Source organism: Palaemon carinicauda, chromosome 38 (assembly GCF_036898095.1).
Source record: "Palaemon carinicauda isolate YSFRI2023 chromosome 38, ASM3689809v2, whole genome shotgun sequence".
NCBI classification, from domain to species: domain Eukaryota; kingdom Metazoa; phylum Arthropoda; class Malacostraca; order Decapoda; family Palaemonidae; genus Palaemon; species Palaemon carinicauda.
The window spans coordinates 64,408,525-64,433,524 of record NC_090762.1 but is presented as its reverse complement, the minus strand read 5'-3'; the positions used below and the strand labels follow the sequence as shown (position 1 = coordinate 64,433,524).

The window sequence follows — 25,000 nt, the reverse complement described above, 5'->3', positions numbered from 1 at the left end:
ATGAGTAAAGACAGTTTTAGCGATGAGATGTCCATTCCTTTTAGTTTAAAGGCGAGGCTCAAGGCTGAGATATAGCCTTTCACTACCGAAACTGAGAGGCACATTTCCTCCTGCAAATACACGAGGAACTCTGCTATTGCTGGAATAGTGGCATCCCGTGGAGAAATGCCCCTTCCACAGCACCAACCACAGAAGACGTTCCACTTTGCCTGGTAGACTGATGTTGAAGATATCAAGACAACTTCTTTGCAACTTGTTATGAAAATCCTCTCTGAGTGAGGAGATGCTGGATAGTTTTCAGGCGTGAAGTCGTATCGAAGTTATGGCATTGTGGTAGATGTTGACACATGGTTGTCTGAGCAGATTGTGTCATGGAGGAAGTTCTTTTGGAGGCTCCGTCAGAAGCTGCAAAAGGTCCGGGAACCATTCCGCATGATGCCAAAGCGGAGCTATGAGAGTCATTGAGAGGTTGACCGATGTTCTGGCCTTGTTGAGTACTCTTCTTGTCAGACAGAACGGGGGAAAAGTGTAAACGTCAATGTTGTCCACCGTTGTAGGAATGCATCTTGCCAGAGAGTCTTGGGATCTTGGACTGGGGAGCAGTACTTTACAATGGGAGCCTGAAGTTCTGGGCCGTTGCAAACAGATTCACCATTGGAGAATGTCAAAAAGTCAGGACTTTATTGGCTACTATATGATTCAAAGACCATTCGGTACCCACTATCTAAGTTCCTCTGCTCACATTGTCAGTGAGCACATTTCTTTTGCCGAAAATGACGCAGGCTGATAGTGAGACCGAGTGGACTTCGGCCCATCTCAGTATTTCTACTGCTAGAAAGTTTCTTCCACGGGCTTAGAAACTGGTCTAAGTTCCAGAGGAACCACAGTGATAGGGGAGGGGCAGACGGAGCTCGATAGAGACTCTTCCCTAAGTGGAACCTCTTGCGAAGCTGCTGGATGCTGAGCAATCGGCTGAGGAGGCGTAGGGACGACGATACTCAGACTTTGCTTGACTGGAGTCAGTTTGACTCTAGGCGAGACTACCTTGTCAGAAACTCCTCTTCAGGGGAGAGGAACAAACAGAAGTTTCTTCATGGGGAGGAACCGTGGATCTTCACTTTGGATCTGCTGGAGGTGAGGAAGACTTCTCCAGGGGAATTATGCGAGTCTCCGAAGGATGGACAGGAGAGATCCTTGCCAAGAAAACTTGAGAGAAAGCCCGCACCTGGGTTCCAACCACAGTTATTTCCCTATTGCAGCGCTAGTTGAAAGATCCTCCGAAGGAATCGTCGAAAGGATTTCTGCAAGGGAGCCTTGCCCGAGATTGACGAAGACCTAATGGGAGGCTGTAATTCCAAAGTTTCCTTACAAGAAAAAGGGACTGGTCATGCTGATGGTTCCCTAGGAACCCTGAACTTTTGATCTTTCAAAAGGGAAGATCATTGGGAGACATTCCTGCCTCTCTCTGTTCTCTCCAGCGAACGCGATGTGCTTTGTTTGCGAGGAGGAGAGCGAGAAGAAGGCGAATGGCAAAGGAGGCAAATGTCTGTGCTCCGCAGAGCGCCAAGAGGCTCATGAAGGAGAAGGCTTGTGAGATCTCCCTTCACGAGAACGATAACATTCCTTAGAATGGTGCCGTTCTGGTGAGTGCTGACGATGGTCAAGGGATAATTGAGGTTTCAGCGATCGCTGAATAGTAGGAGAGCGATCACAAGTCCCCGGAAAGTGACAAGCAGTCACCTGTTGACGAGCTGCCAATGGAGAACGCCGGATGCCTGCCGATAGTTTAGGGAATCGACGCGTTGGCGAGCAGCGAGGGACTAATGTCTAGGAGATCTGTGAGTCGCTGGCGAATGACAAGCAGACGGAGACTGGTGAGCTGTCAAAGGCTGATGGTGAGTGGGCGAATGGCGAGACGTTGGAGAATGACGAATCGGCAATCGGCAAACCGATGCAGAACGGAGAACTGTTTGTGAACGGTGAAACACTGGGAAGAGGTGAGTAGTTCATGAATGGCGAACCATTGGCGAACGATCAGCTGCTCATTCAAGAGCGGGCGAGAGACGAGGAATCGGGTGACTAGAACCTACTGGCGAACCGCGAACAGCAGTTCGTTAGCAAGGAGTATTGGACAGACGAACGCCGCAAGGCTGGTGAACGACGAGTCCGTTAATACAGGAGAAGGTCGGAAACCAGTTGGCGAGCAGCGAGACTGGCGTGAGTTGTCAGACTGACGGTTTCCCGGTGACAGCGGATCCTCCGAAGGGGATCGTTCAGCAGTAGACGGTGAAGTGTCAAACAGCCATCTCTTTGCTGAAGGCAAAGGAGAACGTCTGAGGGGACGAAGGCCACGAACTCAACGAGATCATTACCCGCAAGGGCGAGCCTCCGCAAGGGAGGGCTGGTAACTCTAGCGAATGAGAGAGGTGATTACTCGCAGAAGAGACTTGTCTCTGACTTTGCTCCGCCCCCGAAGAATAATCGGCGAGGGGGGAGCGCAGTCCTCGGCAACAGCGGCAGGAGCAGAGGATGAGGCAGGGCCGGAATTGACAGGCAGGGCAGAAGAGGACTCCTCAGGGTCAAGAAGATCAACACTGAGTAGAGCCAATAGATCTACCTCCAAGGAGAAGAACGTTGCCATTCCGCTCCTCACTGAAGTAGCTGCAACAAAACCTCCTCCGAAGGGGGCCGGACAATCCAAGGGATGATCACACCTAGAAAATATCAGAAAGCATTAAGGACTCCCCAGGGCGGAGAAGCAGGGCCGCTTTGCTAGGGGAAGCAGCACTGTCTCTTGAGATCCGAGGTTTTCCAGGAGTTAATAGGCCTGTGCTCCTGTTCGATGGTTCCCCAGAGGAAACCGGCCGAACAGGAGCTTTGGAGGAAGGTCGAGGGGCAGAAGCAGCAGCTTTGGGTTTCTTTTGCTTTGAGGAAAACCCTGAAGGAGAAAAATCTCTTTTAGCCTTCTTCTTTTGTCATCACCCAAACCTTTCCCATTTGGAGACAGACCACTCCAAGTGGGATATTTCATATTTACTGAAAGAAACAATTATTACTTGATCTATCATTTTTCAATTAGCATACCAATTCCAATAGTTTTATAAGAAATCCTTCTCTCATATTTTATATACTTGTACTGAGATGAATTGCATAACGTTAACCAGAGTTTCATTCAATTGCCGATACACGGTATTTTATATTTTTTAGCTCTGTGGTGCTCGATTATAAAGCCTCAATAGAGACTTAGCAAGTAAACAAAGATTCTATTTATTAAAGAGAGAGAGAGAGAGAGAGAGAGAGAGAGAGAGAGAGAGAGAGAGAGAGAGAGAGAGAGAGAGAGAGAGAGAGAGAGAGAGAGATAATATGAATGATTTGAAGTTTTCTGGCATCTTGACATCGAATAAGAGAGAACTAATACTGTGCAAAAGACAACACATAAAAAACTGCGTCAAGCTAGCGGCAAAGGCTATAGTCGTCTGAACAAAAACACCGGACATTAACAGTAAGTACAGTTTAGCTGTATTGTAGTAATATTACTGTACCTATATTACAGTAATATATACTACAGTATCAGTGAGAATTAGGTTACAGTACAGTATTACTAGATGGGAACAACTTTTGCTATACAGAACAGTAAGGGGATGATGACGACTCGGTAAACTTTACTTTAGCACAATACTGTACTGTAACCTTAGTGTGTCCAGTACGTAATGTACATGTGCACAAATGTTCTGTACACTGTACATATGATTATAAACTGTTGTAGAAACCAAATTAAAACTATTAGGGAGTATTTACTATGTTATTCATCAGCTCGGGCACCCGCCTGTGGCAAGGGGTAGTGACTTTTTAGGTTAGGAGCTAGCCCAACCTAGTGTAACATTTCACGAATCTTCGCTTATTGCGACTGTATCTGTAACCTAACTATCACAACGAGGCTTGACACTTTCTCAAAAGAAAATATCTTACTGTTACTTCCTAGGAGTGACCTAATTTTCATATTTTTAGTAACCTTTATTTCTCAGTCTCTTTACAACAAAGGACAAATGTCTTTCATAATTAGGTTAAAGAGAAATAATGAAAATTAATGAAAACCTTGGGTAAAATTATAGTTTAACACAGGACACCATTTGAAATAAAAAAAAAGCAACTTTTTCATCAGTGAACAGTGTGCTTTCAACTAATTTGACCTTTATTTCCACCAAAAATAAATAATTCTCTCATTATCCAACCCCTTTCCAATGGCGCAGGTATGAACCAGGGCTTTTGGGTGGGGAAAACAGGAAAAAACATGATTATTTATGACTGATATGAAGAAAAAATGTTATTTTGATAATAAAATAAATTTTTGAATATACTTACCCGGTGATTATAATAGCTGCAACTCTGTTGCTCGACAGAAAACTCTAAGGTAAAACTCGCCAGCGATCGCTACACAGGTTGCGGGTGTGCCCAACAGCGCCATCTGTCGTCCAGATACCCAGTACTCAATGTAAACAAAGACTCAATTTTCTCCTCGTTCCACTGCGTCTCTATTGGGGAGGAAGGGAGGGAGGGTCCTTTAATTTATAATCACCGGGTAAGTATATTCAAAAATTTATTTTATTATCAAAATAACATTTTTCAATATTTAACTTAGCCGGTGATTATAATAGCTGATTCACACCCAGGGGGGTGGGTAGAGACCAGCAATACATGTTTACATTATTATGAGCTAAGAGTTTTTATTTCATTTTAGAAGTTATCAAAATAACAAAAACAAAATAAATAGGTACCTGGTAAGGAAGTCGACTTGAACAATTACTCTGCCTTTTTAAGTACGTCTTCCTTACGGAGCCTCGCGATCCTCTTAGGATGCTGATCGACCCCTAGGATCTGAAGTATCAAGGGTTGCAACCCATACAACAGGACCTCATCAAAACCCCTAATCTAGGCGCTCTCAAGAAATGACTTTGACCACCCGCCAAATCAACCAGGATGCGAAAGGCTTCTTAGCCTTCCGGACAACCCAAAAACAACAATAAAAACATTTCAAGAGAAAGATTAAAAGGTTATGGAATTAGGGAATTGTAGTGGTTGAGCCCTCACCCACTACTGCACTCGCTGCTACGAATGGTCCCAGTGTGTAGCAGTCCTTGTAAAGAGACTGGACATCCTTAAGATAAAAAGACGCGAACACTGACTTGCTTCTCCAATAGGTTGCGTCCATTATACTTCGCAAAGATCTATTTTGTTTAAAGGCCACGGAAGTTGCGACAGCTCTAACTTCGTGTGTCCTTACCTTCAGCAATGCTTGGTCTTCCTCACTCAGATGGGAATGAGCTTCTCGTATTAACAGTCTGATAAAATAGGATAAAGCATTCTTTGACATAGGCAAAGATGGTTTCTTAACTAAACACCATAAAGCTTCAGAAAGGCCTCGTAAAGGTTTAGTTCGTTTTAAATAGAACTTAAGAGCTCTCACAGGGCATAAGACTCTTTCTAGTTCATTGCCAACCATATTCGATAAGCTGGGAATATCGAACGATTTCGGCCAAGGTCGAGAAGGCAGCTCGTTTTTGGCCAGAAAACCAAGTTGTAGTGAACATGTAGCCTTTTCTGACGAAAATCCGATGTTCTTGCTGAAGGCATGAATCTCACTGACTCTTTTAGCTGTGGCTAAGCCTACCAGGAAAAGAGTCTTTAAGGTGAGATCTTTCAGGGAGGCTGATTGTAGCGGCTCGAACCTGTCTGACATGAGGAATCTTAGTACCACGTCTAAATTCCAACCAGGCGTAACCAAACGACGCTCCTTCGTGGTCTCAAAAGACTTAAGGAGGTCCTGTAGATCTTTATTGTTGGAAAGATCTAAGCCTCTGTGACGGAAGACTGATGCCAACATGCTTCTGTAACCCTTGATAGTGGGAGCTGAAAGTGATCGTTCTTTCCTCAGGTATAAGAGGAAGTCAGCTATTTGAGTTACAGAGGTACTGGTCGAGGATACAGATACTGACTTGCACCAGTTTCGGAAGACTTCCCACTTCGATTGGTAGACTCTAAGGGTGGATGTTCTCCTTGCTCTAGCAATTGCCCTGGCTGCCTCCTTCGAAAAGCCTCTAGCTCTCGAAAGTCTTTCGATAGTCTGAAGGCAGTCAGACGAAGAGCGTGGAGGCCTTGGTGTACCTTCTTTACGTGTGGCTGACGTAGAAGGTCCACCCTTAGAGGAAGAGTTCTGGGAACGTCTACTAGCCATCGAAGTACCTCGGTGAACCATTCTCTCACGGGCCAGAGGGGAGCAACTAGCATCAACCTTGTCCCTTCGTGAGAGGCGAACTTCTGCAGTACCTTGTTGACAATCTTGAACGGTGGGAATGCGTATAGATCCAGATGTGACCAATCTAGGAGAAAGGCATCTATATGAACTGCTGCTGGGTCCGGGATTGGTGAGCAATATATTGGGAGCCTCTTGGTCTGCGAGGTTGCAAAGAGATCTATGGTTGGTTGGCCCCAAGTGGCCCAAAGTCTCTTGCATACATCCTTGTGGAGGGTCCATTCTGTTGGAATTACTTGTCCCTTCCGACTGAGACAATCTGCCATGACATTCAAGTTGCCTTGGATGAACCTCGTTACTAGCGATATGTTTAGACCTTTTGACCAGATGAGCAGGTCCCTTGCGATCTCGTACAACGTCAGTGAGTGGGTCCCTCCTTGCTTGGAGATGTACGCCAAAGCAGTGGTGTTGTCCGAGTTCACCTCCACCACTTTGCCTTGAAGGAGAGACCTGAAGCTTTTCAAGGCCAGATGTACTGCCAGTAGCTCCTTGCAGTTGATATGCATTGTCCTTTGACTCGAGTTCCATATTCCCGAACATTCCCGACCGTCTAATGTCGCGCCCCAGCCTACGTCCGATGCGTCCGAGAAGAGAACGTGGTTGGGAGTCTGAACAGCCAGGGGCAGACCCTCTCTGAGGCTGATACTGTCCTTCCACCACGTCAGGCAAGACTTCATCTTCTCGGAAATGGGGATCGAGACCGCTTCTAGCGTCTTGTCCTTTTTCCAGTGAAATGCTAGGTGATATTGAAGAGGACGGAGGTGTAGTCTTCCTAATGACACAAACTGTTCCAGGGATGATAGCGTCCCTATCAGACTCATCCACTTCCTGACTGAACATCGTTCCTTCTTCAGCATGTTCTGGATGCATAACTGGGCTTGGCTTGTTCTGGGGGCCGACGGAAAAGCCCGAAAAGCTAGACTGTGAATCTCCATCCCTAAATACACAATAGTTTGGGATGGGACCACTTGTGACTTTTCCATATTGACAAGGAGACCCAATTCCTTGGTCAGATCTAGAGTCCACTTTAGATCCTTCAGACAGCGACGACTGGAAGAAGCTCTGAGAAGCCAGTCGTCCAAATAGAGGGAGGCTCGGATGACCGCTAAATGAAGGAATTTGGCTACATTCCTCATCAGCCTCGTAAACACAAGAGGAGCTGTGCTTAGGCCAAAGCACAGGGCTTGAAACTGGTAGACAAACTTTTCGAAAACGAATCTCAGAAAAGGTTGGGAGTCCGGGTGGATGGGGACGTGGAAGTAGGCGTCCCTTAGGTCTAAAGAGACCATCCAGTCTTCTCTTCTGACCGCTGCTAGAACCGACTTTGTGGTCTCCATGGAGAACGTCTGCTTTGTGACAAAGACATTCAGCGCACTGACGTCTAGCACCGGCCTCCACCCTCCTGTCTTCTTTGACACCAAGAAGAGGCGGTTGTAGAATCCCGGGGTTTGATGGTCCGAGACTTTGACCACCGCTCCCTTCTCTAGTAAAAGAGACACTTCCTGTTTCAAGGCTCGTCTCTTGTCTTCCTCTCTGTACCTGGGAGAGAGATCGATGGGAGACGTTGCTAGAGGGGGTTTCCGTACAAACGGGATCTTGTACCCCTCTCTGAGCAACTTCACAGATTGTGCATCTGCGCCTCTCTTTTCCCAGGTCTGCCAGAAGTTCTTGAGTCTGGCTCCCACTGCTGTCTGAAGAAGCTGGCAGTCAGACTCTGCCCTTAAAGGACTTGGTTCCTTTCTTCTTTCCTCGTTTCCCTTCGGCACAAGCACCTCCTCTGCTGGAGGCTCTGCCACGAAAGGGCGGAATAAAACGGGACGCTGGAGTGTCCATCCTTGGTCTAGCTGACAAGGTAGGCAAAGGGGTGGCTTTGCGAGCGGAGGACGCAACAAGATCGTGAGTGTCCTTCAGTATCAAAGAAGCGGCAATTTCCTTAATCAGGTCTTATGGAAAAAGGCACTTGGAAAGAGGTGCAAACAGAAGTTCGGATCTCTGGCATGGTGTAACTCCAGCTGAAAGGAATGAGCATAGGTTTTCACGCTTCTTAAGGACTCGGGACACAAATGATGCAGCAAGCTCATTAGACCCATCACGTACGGCCTTGTCCATGCAGGACATAATGAGCAAGGAAGTCTCCTTCTCTGTTGGAGATATCTTTCTGCTTAGAGCTCCTAGACACCAGTCTAAGAAGTTAAAAACTTCGAAGGCTCTAAAGATACCTTTCAAAAGGTGGTCCAGGTCCGAAGATGACCAACATATCTTTGAGCGTCTCATGGCAAGGCGGCGGGGAGAGTCTACAAGACTTGAGAAGTCGCCCTGGGCAGAGGCAGGAACTCCCAAGCCGAGAACTTCTCCCGTGGCATACCAGACGCTCGATCTAGAAGAGAGTCTAGCAGGGGGAAACGTAAAAGCTGTCTTCCCTAAACTCTTCTTGGACTGCAGCCATTCTCCTATAACCCGCAAAGCTCTCTTGGACGAGCGTGCGAGGACGAGTCTAGTAAAGGCAGGAGTGGTTGACGGCATGCCTAACACAAACTCTGACGGAGGAGAACGCGGAGCCACAGAAACAAACTGGTCCGGAAACATCTCTTTGAAAAGGGCCAAAACTTTTCTAAAGTCCTAAGAGGGTTGCGTAGACTTAGGCTCGTCCAGTTCTGAATGCGGTTCATCTACGTGTGCAGCAACATCATCATCAGAAAGTCCCTCATCCGATAACTGATGAGGGAACGGCAACGGAGTGGGTAACAGCTGGATAGCTGAGTCCGGTCGCACGGGTGCATGCGTGACTGAGCCGGACGCAACGTCATGGAACTGCTGCCCAGTCTGTGAGCTGGCAACAACCATAGCAGCGCGGGGACGCACAGCGTCTACTCCAGACTGTCTGGACTGATGTGGGTGAGCAGTGGCAACCACACTGGGTTGCGGAGGTTGACGCACCGCGTCAAAACAAAACAACTCTGACGGTTGTTGAACCTCACGAACGTCAACGGAGACCTCCGTGCGTCGCTGAACGTCAACATGCGGCTGGCAGATCACACTGGAACGCATGGGTGGCGGAACTCTCTCAACTGGTGTGCGTGAGAAGGTTACCTCAGCGTCCACAGGACGCACAACCGATCGTGTGGGCGGTTGTAGGCAAGGAGCTGCACTAGCTGGTGCGGCAGCAACCTTCTCCGCACGAAAGTCCTGCATAAGAGACGTTAGTTTAGACTGCAGTCATCCGATGACTGCTCACCTCGTAAGAGAGGCAAAGCGGTACCGCTTCAGACAGTTACACCGTCTGTCGCGGTACCGCTTTGCCTCTCTTACGAGGTGAGCAGTCATCGGATGACTGCAGCGAGTCCGAACTGACCCAGTGGCTACAACTGGGCCGTTGGACTTGTGCGGAAGGGACCGACTTGCGCTTTAACGGTCGTGAGACCTTGGTCCAGGGTTTCTTGCGAGAAACACCTTCCGAAGACGAGGTATAAATGGGCTCTCTCGTCTTAGTTAGGCAGGGGCGATCTTGGGTAGATACACCCGATACCACGGAGGGAACGTCTGTTCGCTGATTAAAGCCTCTCGAACCCATTTGTCGTACGACATTGCTTCTCCCCTGGACTTGGGAGCTTGCAAGAGGTCCCGGACTAGGAGGACAACAGGCACGAACAGACGAACCCTCAAGCGCAACACTATCCACAACACTATCACTCACTCTACCACTTCCCACTGCACTTTTGCACTTCAGCTCCTTCACATCCGCCATAAGTTGATTACGGTCACTAGCAAGGGACTCAACTCTCTCACCCAGAGCTTGGATGGCACGCATCATATCAGCCATCGAAGGTTCCTGAGTGCCAGGGGGGGGATTAGGAGCAACCACTACAGGGGAAGGAATAGGTTGTGGGGCATGAGGAGAGGAAATATCAATAGAACGAGAGGAACTTCTCCTAACTCTATCTCTCTCTAGCCTACGTGTATACTTTTGGAATTCAATAAAATCGAATTCCGAAAGCCCAACGCACTCCTCACACCGATCTTCCAATTGACAGGTTTTATCCCGACAATTGGAACAAACAGTGTGAGGGTCGATAGAAGCCTTCGGAAGACGCCTTGAACAGTCCCTAGCATTGCACTTCCTAAATTTTGGGACTTGTGAAGGGTCAGCCATTTTGAATTGGTCAAAGGGGAATTCAAAAAACTATCAAAAAGTCATCAACAAAGAATCCGTTATCAAAAAGAGTTCAAGGATTTGTGTGAAGAGAAACCCTGCACAGCGAAAGCTCAAAACTAGAATAATGTACTTCACCAATTAGTTGTGAAAAAACTCCAGTTTAGCAACAGCGAGTAAGTACGTCTTGTCGATAGCACGACAGAGAGAAAATTGAGTCTTTGTTTACATTGAGTACTGGGTATCTGGACGACAGATGGCGCTGTTGGGCACACCCGCAACCTGTGTAGCGATCGCTGGCGAGTTTTACCTTAGAGTTTTCTGTCGAGCAACAGAGTTGCAGCTATTATAATCACCGGCTAAGTTAAATATTGAAAAATTCATTGTAAACACACTATTGATAGTTAGTAAAACAGTTTGTCCCATAAGGAAAACTTTTCCTGAAGGAAAATATATATTTCGAGATTCGTTCAAAAGGCCACAAAACCTAACACACCCCATCTAGCCTAACCTAGTAGTTCCCAAGTCACAGACTTAGCTGGGAACAAGCACCCTAGATCACAGACCTAGCCAGGGGTCAAGGCCCCTGGAGCTCCTTACAAGGTCACAGACCTAGCCGGGGCAAAGACCCCCCTTACCATAGGATATATTAGGGTACACTATATCTTATCAAATATTTATTTGCGACAGAAATGAAGGTGTTTTCGAAGAAAACGGGAGTTTTTCTGCAAAGAGCCCCATTTCTTCATGAGTAAAGCTTTTCCTGTGTTGTTCTATAATGATACAAAACCTTGTTTGGTTTATGGAAATTTGGGTGTGGGTTATGCAATAATAAAAACTTCCTAATGTAACCTAGGTATCATTTTATTTATGGACATTAATAATGTAGCGTATTTTAACTTAGTTCTCTATGTTAAGGAAGTCTTTTGTAGTATTTCTGTATAATATTATCTGTCGCAAATGCCTAGTTCTTTATATATCGACGATCAAACTCACGCTACTCATGTCTTCCTCCCAGATTTTTTCTAAGTCTGTTGTTATTGTTGACTGTGTCTTGTTTTTGCTCAAATGAGCCCTATAACCACTATAATCCGCAGACAAACTAGTCCACTGTGACGTCTTACACGTTTGGCCAATCACAGCGCCTATCAACTATGACGTCTTACAGTTTTGGTCAATCACAGCGCGACAATACATTATCTTACCCAGGCATTTCATTTCGTTCTTAGACATGGAGGCCATAGCAAGTACGTCATCTCGTATTGCACAAGAAGTTGAAATTCCATCTTCTTGTTCTGACCGTTTCCTAACTTACAATGAATTTGTTGTAACTTATTCGGGGAATATTGAAAAACTAGTGGATTTGTACCAGAAACACAATTTAATTTTACAAAATAAAAATTGTCCTGCATGTCAAGGAACCTTCGCAACGGCTTCACGTTTTCCTCAAAGCAGCAGCACATCTTTATGAACCAACAGTTTAAGGTAAGCTTCATTAATTTATAGAGTACATTATAATGGTGATAGTATAACGATGTATACAGCAGTACCATCACTTTGGATTTGGTTTGATGGATGTGCTAGGTAGTAGCCGTAAGGGGGGGGGGGGGTCGCAGGGGTTAGGCCTAGGTAGGGGTACAGGGCCCTAGGTTAGATGGTTGTATTAGGTTCGGTAGTGCCCCGAAAATCACTGTGGCCTTAAGGGGTAGCCCCTGGTAGGCCTAGGTAGGAGTACAGGGGCCCTAGGCTAGGTTAGGTGGGTTTATTAGGTTCGGTAGTGCCCTGAAAATCACTGTGGCCTTAAGGGGGAGTCGCAGGGGGGGGGGCGGAGCGCCCCCCCCCCCCCGGTAGGGCTAGGTAGGGGTATAGGGGGAGGGGTGGTGGAAGGATAAGTATTCATTTGCGATGGAAATAAACCTGAAACTCATTCAAATCACATCATTCATACAACAGAAAAACCTATATTCTATGTTGAAAGCAATTAATGTCCATAAGTAAAAAAATACCATAACCTAATCTAAGACACCAGGTCCTACCAAGTGAGAGAGGGATTGGCGTCCCTTAAACAAACTCCTAGCCTGTTCCTTAAGGTGTGACTTTTCACTGGTGTTTCCTCATCTTTCAATTACGGTATTTTCCATGGATAGTACATATAAATAGATTCCTTGTATCGTCTTAGTGTCAGGTACAATGGCATCAAACAAGACTTTTCACACTAAATCACTAAATGCCAATGAATGACTGCCTAGGAATTCTGGCAACCTAGCAATTAATCACAATATAAACACAATAAGGAAAGAGTTTTTATGTACTGACCATCCAGTATCTCTCATGTTATTTATTTACTAAATTGTTTTAAAATAAAAATGCCTCAACTTCTATCAAATATGTCATTATAATAAGAAACAGCAGTGTAATAACATATCACTGCCAAAGACCATCGTAGGATATAGATGTTAATTTTTTCTATAAGAAACAGTAGTTTTTTTCCTAGGTTACATTGCCATGTAATTCACTACAAAAATACCGAAAGTACTGTGTTAATCCAATACCGTGGACAGCTATATATAGTAATGAAAACAAAAACATATCAATCATTAATAAGAATGATAGAATGACAATAAAATAATAGGAACACTCACCAGACATCTTTAGGCTTGATATTTGTGGCTATATGTATATATAGGCTATACACTAGGATATTTTATATAGAAGGTTGGCCAAGGCATTCGCCACACGTTGAGACACTACCGCTAGAATGATTGGGTCCTTTAAACTGGCATGAAATGAAATGCCTTTCCTGTTATAGGCCTACACATTTTATGTGAACGAATATAACTTAGCAGTTTTTAACAAAGAACATGCACTAAACGTTTCACATTGCATTAATGTAACACAACACATTACATCACAACACAATTATCAAGTTTGATTTACCATCTAAGGTTTGAACACAACCAAAATTTGACAGATTTACTCGACGAAGGAAGTAGTAGTCCAGACAGTTGTACACATTCCTTATGAAAAGCTATAGTCTAAGTCTATTAATAAGTTCTAGAAGAAAAGTAATTATGATTCTAATGATTTTGCTTATAAAAATTTAATACATTAGAAACTAATAGAATAAGATTACTTCAGAAGTTAGGAAAAATTAATATAGTAGCAATAAAAAGCGAACGTTGTTTTTTTTTTACCCAAAAACTCAAACACCGGATGCGAAATCATACAGGGTAACGTCATAGATATCCTATGGGTAAAGTCGTGTCCCTCATTACGCCTCTCAAAGCCTTACAATTTTATCCATTTACATCTATTTGTTTTGAATTTTAATGCCGGTACCTTTTAACTAGAAGATTTGGCGATACGTGTATATGAGTTATTGAATGGTAGTTCACAAGGTCAGAAAGTCATTGTAAGGACACCGCTCCCTTCGTCGTCGAGAAAATCAACAAACTGTTTATTTATTTGAATTCTCCTTTCGCCACACCGTGGTTTCCCATGTATATGTATTCCGCTCTATCAGAGCTACATTTTGACATATGTATAATTTCATTACATGTTTCTGTTAACTCATAATTCGTATATTTGTAAGTGTAAGAAAACACATATATTTTGGCGGGCACTTCAATCTGATTTGGCGCCAGCGCCATCCTACCTTTCCGTCCGCACCTTGTAATATACTCCCGTGCACATTTGAATAAAGTATCAGTTGATCTTGGTGACGCTCGTCTCACTGTCCTTACAACTGGTGACCCCGGAGTTGAAAGTAGCATCAGCGGTTTTGGCTTTGCCGTTAACGGACTTATTACGGCCGTGTTACCTTCTCTATACTCCGTTACCTTAGGCGTGAGCCTGCCTTTGGTTCTCCCACACTTCGGTGCATGTAAGGCAGTAGGATGAGCTTAACCGACATATCAACTTCCCACCTCTTCGCCGACTCGTCGTCTGGCCACGATGCAGGAAGCAACACGCCCATCGCACCCAACGGCCTCGCCTCCACACCCAAAGTCAAACTGCCGCCCTTTTCTCAACACAACACCGCTTCCTGGTTCCTGAGAGCAGACGTACTTTTCCACGTCGCTAGACTCAGCGACTCCTGCGCCAAGGCTGACATCGTTCTCACCTCCATACCTGAAGAGGTATTCGACAAGATTTCCCCATGGCTCGACGCCCAGGCCAGCCAAGTTTCATACGACGACCTGAGAACGAAACTCATCGGTATCTACTCCCTCTCCGTCTCAGCAAGAGCACAGAAAGTCCTGGACCTCGCCGGCAAGCCCATGGGTGACACCTCTCCTGTTGAGGCGTGGGACGAGTTATCCGGCCTGCTTATGCTCCCCGAAACAGACAGCAACTGCCGACGACGTGAGATTAGCTTATCTCGCGAGATCTTTCTTCGACGCCTACCACAGGACGTACGGGCCCAACTGACAGACGCCGACACGCTCCCGATGAACGAACTCCTGTCGAAGGCTCAAAAGCTCCACGAGGCCTCCAAAGCATCTCGCCTCGGAGCATCATCGTCAACACCGCCTTCGTTCTCCTCCTTCAGCAGCTGCTCTTCCATAGACTCCTCGGCAATGGCCCCTGAGGACGACGATATCAACATTCTATCAAGAAAGAATCCACCGCAACCAACACGACCGAACCCTAGGACTAACCCAGCATGGTGATTCTACCACCAACAGTTCGGCAGCGACGCCAAGAAATGTAGAGCACCATGCAGTTTCCCTAGAAGATGACGCCAGAAGCATCCACCTGCCACCATCGCAGCCGCAGTTAACCAAAATAAGAATGGTTTCTATATCCTCGATACCATTTCCAACCGTAGACTCATGGTAGAGACCGGCGCAATGCAGTCAACGTTCCCACCTTCCAAGTCCGACCTAGACCGTGGTCCCGACAGAAACGCTCCCTCACTCATCGCCGCCAACGGATCTCCCATACGGTGCTATGGGATCAAGACCCTCAAGATATCTATCATGGGCCGTTCGTATTCTTGGCCCTTCGCTATCGCTGACGTCAATCGCCCCCTCCTCGGTGTGGATTTCCTCGCCCACCACGGACTCCTCATCGATATCGCTAACAGACGTCTCATCGACACGGGAACCTGCCAGTCCCGCGCCCTAGAACACGGCCCTGCAACAATGTTCGTATCCGCCGTAACGACCCACCCCTACGCCGACCTCCTACAAGAATTTCCCGAGGTTTTCAAGCCCGAGCTCCGACACTCGCCAGGTTCCCCGTCCAAGCATGGGATCTACCACCAAATCACAACGACAGGACCTCCCACTCACGCAAAATTCCGCCGCCTCCCGCCCCAGAAACTGAAGGATGCCAAACGCGCCTTCTAGGACATGGAACGCATGGGTATCTGTAAGAAAGCATCGAGCCCCTGGGCATCACCCCTACACATGGTAAAAAATCCGGACGGGTCCTGGAGACCTTGTGGCGACTACGGGCGCCTCAACCTCATCACAACGCCCGATCACTACCCCTTGCCCAACATGCAGGAATTAACGAACGCGTTGCACGGCGCGAAGTATTTTACCAAGATGGACCTCCTCATGTCTTATTTCCAGGTCCCCGTATTTCCGGAAGACATCCCGAAAACTACCATTGTAACGCCGTTTGGATTCTACGCCTTCGCATACTCAACCTTCGGTCTACGCAACGCCGGGGCAACCTTCCAACGACTAATGGATAGCATTCTGGGTGACCTACCTTTCTGCGTCTGCTACGTCGACGACATCCTGATATTCTCGAAAACCAAGGAGGAACACCGGAGGCACGTCCGCACCGTCCTCAAACGCCTACAGGAGAACGGCCTAGTCGTACGTTTCGACAAATGCACGTTCGGTGCGGAAGGAGTGGATTTCCTTGGTCACCGCGTATCCTCATGCGGGGTAAAACCCATGACAACCAAGGTCGACGCCATCAGAAAGTTCCCGATACCTACGACCATCCGCCAACTTCAGGAGTTCCTGGGGATGGTCAATTACTACAGGCGCTTCATCCCCAACATCGCACAAACCCTGTCACCCCTCGACAACGTCCTGAAAGGAAAAGCAAAAAAACTCGAGTGGGGTTTGCCCCAGCAACAGGCATTCGCCCGGACGAAGGATGCCCTCGCGAATGCCATCACCCTGGCTCATTTCAACGACAACGCACCCCTGCGACTAACGACCGACGCCAGCAACGTCGCCTGTGGGGCTGTGCTGGAGCAACTCGTCGATGGTTCTCCTCGACCGCTGGCATTCTTCAGCAAGAAATTGAAACCCGCCGAAACAAGATACAGCACCTTCGATAGGGAACTCCTCGCCGTCTACCTCGCCGTCCGCCACTTCAGGCACATCTTGGAGGGCACTCCCTTCACAATCGCAACGGACCATCAACCCCTCGTACACGCTTTCACGAAATCGACAGACGCATGGTCCTCCCGACAACAACGTCATCTCGCATTAATCGCCGAATTCTGGTGCACCATACGTTACGTCCCAGGGAAGAAAAACCCAGTCGCGGACGTCCTTTCAAGGATTGAAATTGACGCAATCCACCTGGGAATCGACTACGCCAATCTCGCAACCGAACAACGCACCGACCGAGAAGCACAGGATCACCTGACTGGGCCATCCGCGCTCAAGATAAGTGCGATTCCCCTCGGACCAGCAGGAGTAACTATTCTTTGCGACACCAGCACAGGCCGCCCACGTCCCTGGATACCAGCCTCCTGCAGAAGGAAAATATTCGATATCATCCATGGACTTTCACACCCCTCAGGACGTACCACCGCTTGCCTTCTGTCTGAAAAGTTCGTCTGGCCAGGGATAAAAAAGGATGCCCGGGAATGGGCGAAATCATGCATCAACTGCCAGTCAAGCAAAGTCAGCCGTCACACCGAATCGGGGGTAGGCAATTTTCCCCAGCCAAAAAGACGTTTCGGTCACATACACATCGACGTCGTGGGACCATTGCCCCCTTCTGGATCTGCTCGCTACCTGCTTACGATCATCGATCGCTCCACGAGGTGGTTGGAGGCATTGCCGATGACCGAAGCTACGACTCAAGCATGCGCCGAAGCCCTCCTGTCAAGCTGGGTGAGCAGGTTTGGCGTTCCTGACGACATCACGACAGACAGAGGCCCCGCTTTCCTCTCAGAAATATGGCTCGCTTTGGCGAACCTGATGGGGACGACGCTCCACAGCACCACGGCATACAACCCCGCGGCAAACGGCATGGTCGAAAGAACTCACCACGCCCTCAAGGCGTCCCTGATGGCGAGCTGCACCGACGGGGACTGGAAATCACGACTTCCTTGGGTACTCCTCAGCCTTCGCACCGCCCCTCGCGCAGACGGCGAACCTTCGCCCGCCGAAAAGGTTTACGGGGAGGCGCTTGCAGTTCCTGGCGAATTCTTTCCCTCATCAACCGACGACACGCAGCTGGATCACCTAAGGGACATCGCCAGGAAGTTCAGGCCATGTCTCAAAACTTACCAGGACAGAACCAAGCACTTCAAGCCAAAAAACCTGGATGACTGCGGGTACGTTTTCGTCCTGTCGACGCTCATCGACAACCACTAACTAGACCTTATCGAGGTCCCTACCGGGTAATTAAAAAGACAACGAAAGCCTTCCTTCTCGACGTCCATGGCCAAGAGGACTGGGTCTCAATAGACCGCATGAAACCAGCGTTTCTCGAAGGAAGCGACACCGCCTCCGCCGGACCTGGCAGATCCAGAGTTCCACCTCAAAACAAGGCGCCCAACTAAAAAAAAATCATCAAACGACGACAAGAGGAAGAGATCCTTACGCCGACCACCGGCGCGCCCCTCCGTTCAAAAACAAGAGGAACCCTCCGACGCCCGAAAAGATACGAAGATTGATCATCAGCCCTCTACGCCGCCCGATGTCTTGGGGGGGAGTACTTGTAAGGACACCGCTCCCTTCGTCGTCCAGAAAATCAACAAACTGTTTATTTATTTGAATTCTCCTTTCGCCACACCGGGGTTTCCCATGTATATGTATTCGGCTCTATCAGAGCTACATTTTGACATATGTATAATTTCATTACATGTTTCTGTTAACTCATAATTCGTATATTTGTAAGTGTAAGATAACACATATATTTTGGCGGGCAATTCAATCTGATTTGGCGCCAGCGCCATCCTACCTTTCCGTCCGCACCTTGCAATATACTCCCGTGCACATTTGAATAAAGTATCAGTTGATCTTGGTGACGCTCGTCTCACTGTCCTTACATCATCATTTAAGGATTGTGATGGCCTATTTAGTGATGTCTCTGACTGGTGATCGCACACACACACACCCACATATATATATATATATATATATATATATATATATATATATATATATATATATATATATATATATGTGGGTGTGTGTGTGTGTAATGAAGACAACGCCTCAGCGGCGTCCAAAAATCGAAAACACTTCTCCTCGGAGGTACAGATAGTCCTGCAGATAGTTTTCAAGAAAACAACAGAAATACCTTTACTTTTCTTCATTTATTGTTTGGTGTCGAAACGTGTTTCCGATCACTTCGCGATCCTTCTTCAGGACTACATTGAGATTTGGAACTACACTTTAATATATATATATATATATATATATATATATATATATATATATATATATATATATATATATATATATATATATATATAAATATATATATATATATATATATATATATATATATATATATATATATATATATATATATATATATATATATATATATATATGTGTGTGTGTGTGTGTGTGTGTGTGTGTGTGCCATCTCTCTTTTTGACGGGTATATGCTTCTTCTTTGCCCCAGTCGAGATTTCATTAATCATGTTATGAGCTGTTCTTATAGTTTAGTGAGATCGGTATTACTCTATGGACATGAGTCATGGTATGCCAATGAAACAATCTCCAATAGATTTAGTGGGTTTGAGAGCAAAGCCCTCAGAAGGATCTCGGGAGTTAAATGGCAGGACAGGATTAGAAATTAAACTATAAGAGAGATTACTCGAGTGCCATATGTGGATGAGATCATGATGAGGGGTAGATGGAGATAGTTTGGGCATGCTCTCCGCACTTCCCAAAAGAAATAGTTCACCAAACGTTCAGCTGGGCTCCACAAGGCACTAGAAGAGTTGAAAGACCCAGGCTTACATGGTGGAGTAGGAAGAGATGATGATGATATATGTCATGTGTGTAAGTACTGTAGCTTCTGTAGTTATGCATTATTTTACACATATGTAGTATACAACTTTCTGTATTATTATTATTATTATTATTATTATTATTATTACTTGCTAAGCTACAACCCTAGTTGGAAAAGCAGGATGCTATAAGCCAAAGGGATCCAACAGGGAAAATAGCCCAGTGATGAAAGGAAATAAAGAAATAAACTATACATGTTGTAAGGGGTAATAAATAACACTACAAAATATCTTAAGATCAATAACAACATTAAAATAGATATGTCATGTGTAAATAATGAAGAGAAAATAGTGCGCCCGAGTGTACCCTCAAGCAAGAGAATAACCCATGACAGTGCATGACCATGGACAGAGACTATGGCACTACACAAGACTAGAGAACAATGGTTTGCTTTTAGAGTGTCCTTCGAGAAAAGCTGCTTGTCATAGCTATAAAAAGTCTCTTCTACCCTTACCAAAAGGAAACTAGCCACTAAACAATTACAGTGCAGTGGTTAACTACTGGTTATTTTATTGTTGACAGATGTATGAGGAGATGGGATAATGGGGAAAGAATATACCAGACTATTCGGTGTATATGTAGCTAAAGGAAAAATGAGCCGTAACTTTTGACTGACCAGTCAAAGGAACCAATAACTCTCTAGCGGTAGTTTTTCAACGGGTGGCAGTATTGTATTACATATTGTGTATCAAAGTACACAGGGCGCTTTACATTTGATGGAAGGCTCCCCTTCGAACAGAATTTTTTTTTTTTTTTCAGGACTAAGGAAAAATCGATAATGGTATGAATTTTATTCTAAAAACAAGAGATGCATAACAAGACTTCAAATACACATAACAACAGTCACTTTCATTCAGGTGATATAGATTTTTATGGATCGTTTCTTGCAATTCTTACTATCAGACATAACCATTGAAATCTAATGCCTCTATTCTTATCACTGGTTTCAAGAAACGATTCCGCAATGTAGTGTTGGGAATAGCTAGAGATCACAGATGAGATACAGTAATTGGTCTTACCTCTTCAACCTTCAAAGTGAGATTAATAGGCATATACCTCCTAGTAACTCATAAAAACCTTGTTGTTAAGCTAATAACCATTTTATAATGGAATAAAGGTTTTGACTTTGACTCTCTCTCTCTCTCTCTCTCTCTCTCTCTCTCTCTCTCTCTCTCTCTCTCTCTCTCTCTCTCTCTCTCTCAAGATAAGCCATAGAAAGTATAAAATACAAGATTTTAATCCAGTCAAAATTCTTGGCGACGAAGTCTTCTTAATCAATTTTATCTTTACAGCATAATGCAGCAAACTTGACCAGCAGGGCATTCGCCGTGAGCTTCTTGTGGGGCGCGTCCACACTGACTATTGGTCATACACTCTCCTCCTCGCTTACGGCAGTCTTTGATGTTCAGGGGTACTGTGATGGACGAGGTAATAGGTATCTATAAAACTATTACATTTATAAAAACAGTATTCATTGTATGAAGGTCATTACTAGTATAGATATCATGGAATGGACACCATTTTGATCGATTCGAACTGAACATTTTTAGTCCTAAAGGAAAAAAGGTATAAACAAAATACCATCAGATGTAACTTGGCGGTCTTACCCTTTCTGCAGCATTCCACGCCTTTGTTTTGTTGTTCAGGGCATAGTCCCTTTTCAGTGAACTGATGCTCGGCTGGGCAGAATGATTCCAGACCACATATTCCACCTTGTTGTGAGCAAGGGTTCTCTGGGAGGATCTGACGGGAAAGAAATTTGAGGGGAATGAAAGCTAACAAATATAGCATATCGTCGCATTGTGCCAGAATATTCTTGACATATTGCAAAGTTAGAAGACTAAATTAGATATCTGACTTCCTGGTACTATGCCTCACAATTCAATGAGTGAACAACATTCGTCTTATCACCAAATCATACAAACTGTAAAGATGTGGAACTTATGATTTTAGTGAAAGATCAAATCCATACACATTAAAGTGATTCGAGCTCTAAATCTTACAACACAACTAACGGGAATAATTGCCCTTGCAAGAAGAGGGAAGTTGGTTTACAATGAAACCTGAGTAGTACTAGACAATGGTCCATTACACATCCTACAATACGATAAGATTCCTAGTGTTTCGATGCAGAGAAAATTATGTAGGTTAAAACTTTTGAATGCAACGGCAGTCATTTCCAGAATGTGAGATGAATAGAATAATTGATCTATTTTATGCGTAATGGTGTCTTTACGAGTTACGAGAAAGTTTTCTTATACATTACATAGAAATACATGAAAGATTGTTATGATATTAACTATGAATCTCTCTCTCTCTCTCTCTCTCTCTCTCTCTCTCTCTCTCTCTCTCTCTCTCTCCTACTTACCTCATCTGATCCAGCAATAATTGAAGGCACCGGCTCTCCGCTGCATTCTGCAATAGCAAATGATTTGAATAGTTTTTAAACGAACAATTTCTCAACGAATGCATTTTCTTTAATGGAAATGGCAAAAGAAGTTGTAATCCCTTTTGTTTTAAGCAAGTAATCATGCTCAGCCATCAATTTACACCATAAAGGGCTTATATGTCGGCAGAATATGTCTTTCCTTAATAATCATGCAATTACTGAATATATATATATATATATATATATATATATATATATATATATATATATATATATATATATATATATACATATATATATATATGTGTGTGTGTGTGTGTGTGTTTGTGTGTGTGTGTTTTCGCCTATGTTGTTTGCCTCCTCATGCATTTTGTAATGCATAGAACAGTTGGGGATGGGGGAGGATTGGACTGGATTGGTAATGGGAAATTAGCGGACCTAGACAATGCCGATGATGCTGTCCTTATTAGCAAAACGCCCCAAGATTTGCAGTACTTGCTTACCAAAATGCATGGAATATCACATGAGGTTGGGCTCAAGATAGATAGAAAAAAGAAATGGTGAGAACGGAATATCATGCAATGGAAGATGAAATATCATTGGAAGGAGAAAGGATTAATGAGGTGGAGTGATTTAGATATTTATGATCTATGATTGCTAATGCAAGGTCTTTAGTTTTAGAACTTGAGTTTAATGAGAGATTGAAAAAAGCAAATCAGACAATGGCTAGGTTAAGTAAAATATGGAAATAAAATCGACTGAAATTACATATAAAAATTAGGCTATATATCAGTTTAGTGATATCGGCGTTACGGTATGGACATGAGTCGTGGTATGATAATGAAACAATATTCAACAGATTTAGTAGATTTGGGAACAAAGGCTTAGAAGGATATTGGTAGTTGAATGGCAGGACAGGATTAGAAATGAAACTATAAGAGAGATTACTCAAGTGCCATATGTGGGTGAGATCATGATGAGGGGTAGACGGAGATGGTTTGGCCATGCTCTCCGCACTCCCCAAGAGAGATTAGTTCACCAAACTTTCAACTGGGCTCCACAAGGCACTAGAAGAGTTAGAAGACCCAAGCCTACATGGCTGAGGACTATGAAGAGTGAAGTAGGATATGATGAATTGAGAAGTATTGATTTAAAAGATCAAGATAGAGACAACTGGGGAATCTACCTAAGGCCCTTTGCGTCAATAGGTGTAAGAGATGATGATGATGATGATATATATATCAACAATTATTTTCAAAATCTTATGAAAACTAACGGACATAATTTTCATTAGAGCAATTATGTTTATAATATACACTTACGTTCCTCTCTACTGATTCTGAATATCATCAAATAATAATAGTCGTACAAAGCTATGCTGTACATAAATATAAAATAAATATGCGTCAATCCGTAATGGTGACTTACCTAAGATTAAAACGACGAAGACAGCCAGGGAGATGAACTTGACCATCATGTTGCTGAAGCGAGTCATCTTCTGCAGGTAAGAGATCAATATATATTAGTAAATGAAGCTCATTGCAATGGTATTTCTCCTTCAAGTGCTGAATGGCTGGTACAGTGCATTTATGCTTGGTGTATTTTCAGCCAAAGACTCATCAATTGCATTTGAAAGGATTTACCACGTTTTACTTATACAATATTGTACTGCATAAGTAGACTATACAATGATTTCCAGGAATTGTTTATTACAAGTATTAGACCTCATTTGAAATAAGATACTTTTAGCCAAAAATTGTGAAGCTTGACAGAGAGAGAGAGAGAGAGAGAGAGAGAGAGAGAGAGAGAGAGAGAGAGAGAGAGAGAGAGAGAGAGTAAGCCAACTTTAATTGTTACTACATAAACACAAATGAGATGTTTTATAATTTTCTTGATACCTGACATGAATTATTTAGTATTAATTGACATTGTGATCGATATCTTGAATATTTTCAACTTCATACGAAATTTTCGTGATGAAAAATGACAAAGTCAAAGAGATAAACAGTAACAAGAGCAATTTTCAATGATCTTTCAGAAACTTTAATAGCCAATTGCGCAAACTTACCTTGTTGTTAATATCAGTTGTGGACGCAGCAATGAAGTAAGATCTTTCTTGCTGTGTGCAATTGTATGACGGATGATCGTGTGTGAAGCTGCCTTATAAAGAACGCCGCTCATCTGCAGTTACCAGATACCTGGATGGATGACAATTAATTCTGTAATTAATCTATAGTAATCTAGAATTGTTTTATATTATTACATTTTTATGTAGAGAAAGATGCCATGGATACATGTGCATATATATTAAAATTATATCAATTGGTCTCTTAGTATCAAAGGCAAACGAAAACGAAGGATTAGATATTTGCAAGGTGACATTTGATAATCATATGTATATTGATCGCATGAATATTTGTAATGCATGGCGATTGCTGTTTGCCAGGAAGGCTGTGCGGTTCTTGGCAGTTTGTTTTACATCGAAACATAGTTTTGGGAGAATTCGGATATAACTATAATTCCTAATATGTATTCATTTTAACATTAAAGATTATTGGCTGTACCTTTAAATCAAGCTTAAAAGCATATAAGCGCTAAGTGATCTTTCATAGAACAGAATGCCAATAAAATGTAAAAGAAAGAAACTGATGGAAGAGAAGAAAAGTAAATAGGCTTAAAATTCCCTCCAGAAAATATTCATCATGATTCAACTTCTATTTCTGACCTTAGCTTGGAAGAAGGATTTTTAACTCTTTTTTTTTTTTTTCAGAAAGTTGTGGCATAATTAAGGAAAAAAACTGCGTTGTTCTTATTTTGTGAAATTTACATGGCAAATTCACCAAATATATGTACTCAAAATTATATAGAACAAATTAGAAATAGTTTATTATAAGAAGCCTTTGTCTTCATAATCC

General features: G+C 44.2%; 2 protein-coding genes across 3 annotated transcripts in view; both read right to left on the bottom strand.

Moving 5' to 3' along the window:
• LOC137630224 (uncharacterized) overlaps positions 1-13,452 on the bottom strand; it is a 32,055-nt gene extending 18,603 nt beyond the window's left edge. Inside the window, exon 1 of one of the 2 annotated variants that reach the window (XM_068361676.1) lies at positions 13,398-13,452. In XM_068361676.1, coding sequence (XP_068217777.1) covers positions 13,398-13,400 — 3 coding nt within the window. In that variant the 5' untranslated portion in view covers positions 13,401-13,452. The other variant, XM_068361677.1, reaches the window with a different exon arrangement.
• Positions 13,453-20,826: 7,374 nt separating this feature from the next.
• Positions 20,827-24,233, bottom strand: LOC137630222 (U-scoloptoxin(19)-Tl1a-like). The gene is made up of 5 exons (XM_068361675.1): positions 24,154-24,233; positions 23,514-23,583; positions 22,065-22,111; positions 21,304-21,439; positions 20,827-21,110 (listed from the first exon to the last, which is right to left on the bottom strand). Exons 2-5 carry the CDS (start codon positions 23,578-23,580, stop codon positions 20,983-20,985), a joined length of 378 nt encoding a protein of 125 aa, XP_068217776.1. The 5' UTR covers positions 23,581-23,583; positions 24,154-24,233; the 3' UTR covers positions 20,827-20,982.
• Between the last annotated feature and the right edge of the window lie 767 nt (positions 24,234-25,000).

What these genes read in the sequence shown, in the direction of transcription:
- LOC137630222 (XM_068361675.1), bottom strand. Translation starts at nt 23,580, where the DNA reads ATGACTCGCTTCAGCAACATGATGGTCAAGTTCATCTCCCTGGCTGTC. An exon ending in CTTCGTCGTTTTAATCTTAG is followed by an intron (nt 22,112 to 23,513) that starts GTAAGTCACCAT and finishes TTGCTATTGCAG; the next exon opens with AATGCAGCGGAGAGCCGGTG. An exon ending in TTATTGCTGGATCAGATGAG is followed by an intron (nt 21,440 to 22,064) that starts GTAAGTAGGAGA and finishes CTTTCCCGTCAG; the next exon opens with ATCCTCCCAGAGAACCCTTG.